The sequence below is a fragment of the Elephantulus edwardii genome, unplaced genomic scaffold, assembly GCF_000299155.1.
Source record: "Elephantulus edwardii isolate Elephantulus edwardi_28Jun2011 unplaced genomic scaffold, EleEdw1.0 scaffold00049, whole genome shotgun sequence".
Taxonomy (NCBI): Eukaryota; Metazoa; Chordata; class Mammalia; order Macroscelidea; family Macroscelididae; genus Elephantulus; species Elephantulus edwardii.
In genome coordinates, this window is record NW_006399799.1 from 5,053,984 (window position 1) to 5,062,875 (window position 8,892).

The following is an 8,892-nucleotide window of genomic DNA, read 5'->3' on the forward strand; positions in this document are numbered from 1 at the left end:
GAAACAGCCAGAGAGGTTAACAATTTGGATCAATGTCAGGTTATATAGTCGCAGCATGAAAATAGTTCTCTTGGTGATAAGAATTGAGATATTCTTCTCCTTTCCCATTGAGAAAAGTGTGTGGTTGCCTACTTGAGAGTGGAGAAGATAAGAAGACATTCTCCTGTTCCTTTCTGCTGGCCTCCCTTTGTGCATTTCAAGGGATCTCCAGCAGCAAGAGCTGATGTAAACAGTCACTCTCTCCTTGCTCTTAGCTCTAAGGAAGTAGGGAGGTAGGGAGGGACTAGGCATCTAAGTGAACTTCCAAACAGGGTAAGAAGAGTGAGTCTTTCATCTCTGAGATGCCAAGAAACTCACTATTTAAGATTAATAATATCTTGATGCAATATTTTAAGAAATACAGTTACTGCAAAAGTGCATAATACAATTTGCAAAACTACCCAAAACCAAAATCTGATCCTGGACTTTGTAAGACTGCCCCTCTAACCTCACCTTCAGCTAAGCTCTGTCCTGGGAAGTGACTAAAAGACCAAGACCCACCCAGAGGAGCCAAGAAAGAGGGTGGAGAAGGGGGAGTGGCTGATAGAAACTATTTAAATGAAGCCCTCTAAATGTTGTTTAGAGAGTTTTAAGCAGCAGATACCACTTGACTCTGATGGGCTGAAGGGGGGAGGGCCGCTAACCCTTTGGTTCGCCTTCCTCCTGCTCTCTTCACTCTCACCCTCCATTTATCCCCATCAGCATCAAGTCAAGAGTCAAGGAACCAGATGCCTGGGAATAACCGAGTTTACTTGTTAAACATGTCAGTGTCCTGAGAATAAACTCACATCTACTGAATGAAAATTCCTGGAGGTGTAGTCTGAGTTTACATTTTAAAAACTGATGTATTGTTAGAATTACATACTCAAATTCATCAATTGTAAGGGTATAATTCATTGATTTTAAAACTATGGTTGTTTCTTTTCTTCTTAGTGAAAATAGATATGGCAGATTACGCACTTCATTCAATATTTTCTACAGGCAGTGACATTGGTTACATTCCTCATCATTCTCGATATTTCTCCCCATTTGGATTCACTACTATTGATTTAGACTCATTGCTTGCATAAACTCTCTGTTTATGCTCATCTCTGTTTTAGAGTTACTGTTGTCAATTTTTCTCTCATATAGATGATTCCTGAGAAGTGCAGTGTTCAAGGAGAGCATTCTTTATACTAATTCAGCTGATCTGTTGCAATTGAATGAGTAAATTAATAGACTTGTGTAACTGTTACTACATTTCCACTCTAAGCAAGTCTTTCACTTGCTTGCTCTCTATAAATTTGCATATTCTGGTTGTGTCATATAAATGGAATAATAAAATATGTAGCCTTTTTTAAAAAATCTAGCTTCTTAGCACAATGCTATTAGGTTTTTATTTTGAAGTACCACAGAAATAGATTTATTGTGAGAAGCTATGATTACAATTGAGCAGCATTACCCTCAATACATCTAAGAAGGAGATAGTGAAAGCAGGTTCTATGTTGTTAGGTGCTGACTCAGATTAAAGCCTTGCCCTGTCTTGCCCCATGCTCACGCTTTCCATCACTGTTGCAGTCTGTGTCAATCCATCTCATTCATGGTCTTCATCTCTTTCACTGACTTTCACTGACTCTTTCATTGACTTTCCTGGATCGTATCTTTTTTCTCAGGATCGGTACCTCCTGACAACATGCCCAAAGTATATATGTAGTCTTTAAACTGACATCTTTGTTCTTTAAAGACGCTCTTGACAGCAGATTTTCCCAAGGCAACATATCTTTTGATTTCTTGACTGCTGCAATGGGTGTTGATTATGAGTCTAAGTAAAATGAAATCATTAACAACTTAATATTATTTTCTTCATCTATCGTGATGTAGCCTATTGATCCTATGGAGAGGATTTTTTTTTTATTCCTTTATGTTGAAGTATAATCCATATTGAAGTCTATAGTCTGTGATTTTTTTTTCACAATGTCTTTGTGTGTGTGTATTTTTTTTTTAATGGGTCTTTTTTTGCAGATTTTCCCAATGCAAGGCATGGTTTGATTTCTTTATTGTTTCTTCCATGGTCATTGATTGTCCTAACACAATGTTTGTGAGGTCTACCTATGTTGTAGCATATACCAGTAGTCAATTTCTTTTTTATTTTGAGAATACAATATGTTTGTTTATTCTTTCATTTTTCTTAACATAGAAAATTTTTTTCACCGTTGCACATTTTCTTACCCCCTCCACTGTCTCCTATCCCAGACCTCCATACAATGCACCCCTTGTTCCAGATTTCTGTCATACATATAATGCTTAATCATATGTTCCTTCCAGACAGTTCTTCCCCTTATCTGATCTAATGTAGTGTTCATTATCTATTCACTCTTTTTCCATTCTCTCCCCAATTCCCCCGTGTCTAATTTTATACTTGCAGTGTTATGCAGTGTTTGTCCTTTTGTGACTGAGATATTTCACTCAGTATCATATCCTCAAGGCTTTCCCATGTTGTGTAATGTTTTGTTAGTTAATGGCTTTTCATTACTGTGTAATATTCCATTGTGTGAATGTACCATAGTTTTTCTATCCATTAATTTGTTGATGGGGACTTGAGTTGCTTCCATCTCTTTGCTTTTGTGAATAATGTAGCAATAAACGTGGGTGTGCAAATAACTGTTTAAGTCATGGCTTTGCTTTCTTTAGGGTATAGTACCAGGAGTGGAATTGCTGGCTCAAATAGTACTTCTATTTCCAACTTTTTGAGAAAGTGTCAGGTTGCCTTCCATAGTGGCTATACCCTTTTACACTCCCACCAGCAATGATTACGTGTTTCAATCTCTCTACAACCTCGCCAGCATTTGTTGTTTGCTATCCTTTCATCTTTGATAGACACTTGGGTTATTTCTATTTTTCTGCTACAATAAATAACATCACTAGGACTATTCACATAGATATCTTTGCATGGATGTGTGTTTTCATAGCTCTTGGATAAATTCATAGGAGTTGAATTAATAGGTTATATGGTAAATTGATGTTTAATTTTTAAAAAAGTTACCAAACTGCTTTCACAAATAGCTGTCCTTTTCCCCATTCCCACAAGCAATGTGTAAATGTTCCAGTCTCTTCATATTCTTGTGAACTTGTCAATTTGGATGCAGTAGAGCCATACCAGTAATATCTCCTTATAGTTGTAATGAGCATTTTCCTAGTAACTGCATCAGTGGTCTTGAACATGACTGAGATTATGAGGCTGGTGCAGGAGAGGGCAAGATTTTGATCTCTTGTTCATAGCCAACTTGACGGCACCTAACAACAGCACAACATGACAATGTTGTTGAGCACCTTTTCATGTCCTTATTATTCATATATTATTTTAATACAATGTTTATTCAAATATTTTGTCCATTTTCTAATTGGATTGTTTCCCTTACTGCTGAATTTTAAGAGTTCTTTTAATATATTCAATACTTTCTTAATTGAACATATGATTTGCAAGTATTTTCAAATGTGGTTTGTATTTTTATTTTCTTAGGGTGTTGGGTCAGGAGGGAAACCTCCTGCCCTCTCCCCATCCCTGGTTAGGTGTAGAAGTTTTTAATTTTAATGAAGTCCAAATTATCACTTTTTTTTCTTTTATGAATCATGCTTTTGGGGTTGCATCTAGGAACTCTTTGCCTGACCTGAGGTCTTGAAGATTTTGTACCCTACAGAAGGGATCGAACTTATAGCAAACTTTGTGGAGTGGTCTGTGCATATTCTTCCACCTTGGTGACCAGTCTGTTGCATATCTGTCAATTTCTACTGCCTGTAGAATGTTTGTGTAGACTTGTGTGTGAGGGTCTTGTTTGACAGGCTACTCTTGTGTCTGCAGGAATGTGTGGATGTGAGTGGCTTCTGCATGTGTGAGCAGGAGGACATCTATCAGTAGAGCAGCCTGAGCTTCAGGAGTCTCCATGATAGGGCCTACTTGTGGGGGCTTTGGGACACAAACACTAGTTTGCCATCTGTGCAAGCTTAATTCCTACCTATGAAACTATATTTTCTTTAGCCTGTGTGTTTCATCAATCTTTTTGAGAGAAGAGGTTCTAAGGCAAAGGAACAGGTAAGGTGAGCGAGCAGTGAGGTTGCAAATACATGTCCATATATCATGCACCTCCGTTTGCATATGGGGACAGTGGTGATCTAGTGGCCTGATTCTCTCTTTTGATGTAGGAGATTGGGGTTCAATTCCCACCTAATGCACTTCATGCCTGACAGAAAGTAGAGGTTCACATGTTGCTCTGATGCTGAAAACGTTTCAGCAGAACCTCCAGACTAAGATAAAGTAAGAAGACTTGATGATTTACTTCCAAAAAATCAGCCAGTAAAAACCCAGTGGATCACAATGGTCAGATCCATACTCGGATCTTTGTTCTACTGTTCATGGCATCACTAGGAGTCAGGGGCAGACTCAGTGACAGTTCATAATAACAACAACACATGCATAAATCCAGCAAACATGTGAAAACCAATTAAAAAAGAAAAGAAAAAATAAATCCAGCACATATTCTGTTACACCAGAGTGTCCATATGTATGCCTATATTCCTACAACCCTCTAAAGGCAAAACTCTGTCCGAGTGTGTAACTTGTGCTCGGTATGTGTTAAATGAGTAGGTGTTGCACAACATGTACAATCTCACCCTCTCTGCTGTAGCAGACAAGGGCATGCAGTTTTTGTGTAAACTCGATTTTGTGGCTCCTGTGTCCTCAGATATACCCCTGTTTGCACAAGCATGAGCAGCCTCACAGCTTTTACACACACTCCTCCACCCCCACCCACCTCTCACAGGGCCCTGTTTTAAATAGAGGTTGTAGAGGTTGGATGAAGGAGGCTGCTATTCCTCTGACTGTTCTCTCAAGCTGTGGATGATGGGAGGGTGAGTATTCATTTGCTCTTATTTTTAACTCATTACCTTGCAGTTTACACACACACACACCCCAAATTTATATATATCACAGATATTACAAACTGATATATATTATCAGGGTTTTGTATTTTGGGTTTTTTTTAAGAACTGTCAGCTGTTCAAACCCACTAGAAACTCTGTGGGAGAAATATACAGCATTCTATTGGCATAAAGATATGCAGTCTTGGAAACCTGTACATTAGTTCTACTCTGTTTTACAGAATCACTGTGAGTTAGAATTGACTTCATGGCAATAAGGTTTTTATGTATTTTTTTGTCTCAGTCAAGTTTACTTAGGTGTAATTTTGTTGTTGTTGTTGTTATGTGCCATCGAGTTGCCTGCGACTCACAGTAGTAATAGCTCTGAACCCTGCCCTATCCTGAGCCAGTCTCACTGATTCCGACACACTTACACCCATTACCACTTTGTCAATCTACGTCATCTTGGGTCTTCCTCTCTTCCACTGTCCCTCAAGCCTTCCAAGCATGATGTCCTTTTCCAAGGACCGGTCCCTCCTGGCCACGTGCCTAAAGTATGTGAGATGCTGCTTCAGAATCCTTACTTCCAAGGAGAACTTGATTTCACCCTCTCCAAGACAGACCTGTTTGTTCTCTTTGTGGTCCATGGTATATTCAATACTCTTACACATGATATAATCAACCTTTTATAGATGGACATGTCTATGAATTTTAATAAATGTATACAGAGATTTATATAACCACTCAAACAATCAAGATATAGAAGAGTTCTGTCACTGTCTTCAAGGCAGAGGGACACTTAGGTGGAGAGGGATCTTGGGATAAACACTCACTGAGACCTGGGAGATGCTGCTGGCAGGGATGGCTCCTCCTAGGTGTCCAGTGTTGGTTTGTCTGTTGCATTAGATATTCTTGTTCTTACCCTGGGTCTGTAAGGCAGAGTAAGACAAGTGCAGGTTTGGGTTCTGTCTTCATTAAAAATTTTGATATTTTACTCATTATTGAGTTTTAAAATTAATTTTATTTTTTAAAAGTATTACACTGAAAGATTAATCTTGATTGCTGAGTTTTATACCTCCTTAAATTTTATGCTCTAGTCGAGTGCTTCACTTGCCTCACCCTAGTGTTGACATTGCTTTGGGAGCGAGGAACTTGCCTGGGGTGGGGGTGAGACAGAGGGGATGAGGGGACAGGAGTGAGGATTGTGAGTGGGCCATTTCCACAACTCTCTACTTTCCTCTCCCGTGACCTTCTGGCTCCTCCCTGAAGTCGGAGTTAGGGGCTCAGGGAGGAAGGGCAGTTTTACTGTCAGCTGTTAACAAAGGACCAAGGCTCCTTTTTAACTCCTTGAGCCTGGGACATCTGGGTTCCTCATTATCACTTCAGGTATATGTGACCTTGCTTTACTCATTTTCCATATCCACTGATACCTGCTTGTGCAAGACCCTGTTCCTCAAGCACTCTAGTTGTGGAGAACATATGAGGAGATAATGGAGGTTCAGTGGGTAAGGTTCAGTGTGGTAAGAGCAGGGTTGGTGGGGACAGAGAGCTGGAGCAGAGTGTAGGGGGACTTTGCACATGGGTGGTGCCTGAACTGAGGTTGAGAAGTTGCTCAGTCAATGGAGAAGGCTCTTAACACAGTATAGTGAACAGTTCTGTGGGGCACAAAGGCTCATATGTGAGGACCTAGATGGAGCTGGTTTGTGCTGGGTTTAAACATTTTTTAAACAGTTGTAGTTGTTTTTTGCGCATTTATCATTGGTTTTCAGCTTATAGTAACATTATGTGACAAAGAAGTATGGCTCCATAGGGTTTTCTAGGCTGTAATATCTTTATTTAATTTATTTATTTTAGGCTGTAATCTTTACAGAAGAGTCTGGAAGCCGATAGCCCAGTCTTTCTCCCATGGAACCACAGGGTGTGTCCAAACCACTGACCTTTCATAAAGAGCCCGGTGCTTGACTATTTATTTGTACCACAGTGCTTTTATCCGTTTTTAAAAGTCCAGAGGCTACATATAAGAATCCTGCTTTCTCCAGCACCCCTTTCCTAATTCAAAAACCAAGAGAACTCTGACATTGGTGGGACTGTGTTTCTGCATGACTTTCTCCCGTCTGCAGTCTCCCTGGCTCCCATAGCTTTTGTGCTTATGATTCCTTTGTGGTGAAAGCTTTGCTGTCTACCACGACAATAGCCACTAGCTAGTCATGGGGGGCTATTGAAATGTGACTGGTTTGTATTGAGATGGAACATAAGTATAAAATTTACACTAAGTACCAAAGGGAAGGAAAAGAAAAAGATACATATTATCTTACCAGCAATCAAAAATATTGATAAAAGATTGAAATGACCTTATTTTGCATGCTGGAGTAAATAAAATGTATTATTAAAATGTTGTTATTATTATTGTTGTTGTTGTTGTTATGTGCCATCGAGCCAACTACTACTCATAGTGACCCTATGTGCAATAGCTCTGAACTATTCTAAGCCAATTTCATTATCTCTGACACACCTACCCCTATTTCCCTAGTCACTGTATCAATCTATTTCTTCTGGGGTCTTCCTCTCCTGTGCTGTCCCTCCAACCTTCCAAGTATAATGTCCTTCTCCAAGGACTGGTCCCTCCTGGCAACATGTCCAAAGTATGTGAGACAGAGCCTCAAAATCCTAGCTTCCCAAGAAGCTGCACTGCAATCTCAAGAGGTGCACACTTTGAATCCACCAGATAATCTGCTGGAGAAGGAGGAACAATCTCCTCCTGTACCAGTCAGATCTGACGGTACACAGAAAAATAATGAAATAAAATAAATTTTTTAAAAAAATGAATCCTAGGCTCCAAGGAGCAGCTTGCAGTGCAACTTCTTGCCACTAGGTCAATGTAAAAAATAGATGAGATTATCTAGCAGTCAGGATATCAAAAGACGAATTGCACTGGGAAAATCTGCTGCCAGGGACCTCTCCAGAGTGCTGAAGGAAGAGAAAAAGAACAAACTAAAGTCTGAGTGTACAGTTTGTAGCTTGGTGCCAGGCACACAGTTGACATTTCATTGACATGCCCATTTCCCAGTTGTGGTCCTTAGCTCAGTATCTTCTCTCTCCCTCTCTTGCTCTTGCTTCTGCTCCACAGTCCCCATCCCCTCCAAAGGCAGCAGTCTCTCGGTCCTCTCACTGGCCAAAGACAGCCTGGTTGGTGGCATCACAAACCCTGGTGAGGTCTTCTGCTCTGTGCCTGGCCGGCTCTCGCTGCTCAGCTCAACGTCCAAGTACAAGGTGACGGTGGGGGAGGTGCAGCGGCGACTCTCGCCTCCTGAGTGCCTCAACGCCTCCCTCCTGGGCGGTGTCCTCCGCAGGTAGGAAGGCCAACCCAGGAATCTCTGCAAAGCACCCAACCCCAAATCTCTGATCTTCTTAAGCCTTTTCGGGAGGCCAGGGAGGGTCCCAGCCTCACCTCAAGCCACAGCATCATCTCTGCCTCTTGCAGGAGGTGGGGCAGATGTGGGGGATACAAGATTGTGTCTGCTCTGAGACAGGCCTAGGACTCTAGCAGTTCAAATAGATCTGTGGGTTTAAAGACAGTGGTGAGTGAGGCTGGAGAGAAGGCGCCTGAGCATAGAGAAGGGATGGAAGATTCATCCACATTGAGAAAGATGGACAAGGCTGGACTGGGGAAGAAAGTACCATTTCACTCTTTCTTGAAGGACCCCAAGTCCCAGGGTTCATTCCCCATGGCAGGATAGGCCTTTCCTGGGTATGTGTGTGGGATGGGGAGTTTGGGAGTCCATGGTTTGTCTTCATAGGTGTGTGTTTCCCAATCTACACAGGTCCTTGTGCCTGTGCATTGAATGTGTGCATTTTAGTTAAGAGATGACGAGGAGTATATATTTCCATCAGTGAATTTGATGTGTTACTATTTTTCCCTGGTTTATTTTTATTAGAGAGGTATTGGCTAAAATGTTTCCT

General features: G+C 40.9%; 1 protein-coding gene across 1 annotated transcript in view; it reads left to right on the forward strand.

Annotated features, from left to right (window-relative positions):
* Positions 1-8,892, forward strand: part of TFAP2E (transcription factor AP-2 epsilon (activating enhancer binding protein 2 epsilon)) — a 29,390-nt gene that overhangs the window by 4,676 nt on the left and 15,822 nt on the right. Inside the window, exon 4 of the mRNA XM_006886437.1 lies at positions 8,060-8,282. Within this exon, the coding sequence (XP_006886499.1) occupies positions 8,060-8,282 (223 nt within the window). The remainder of the gene's footprint in view (positions 1-8,059; positions 8,283-8,892) is intronic.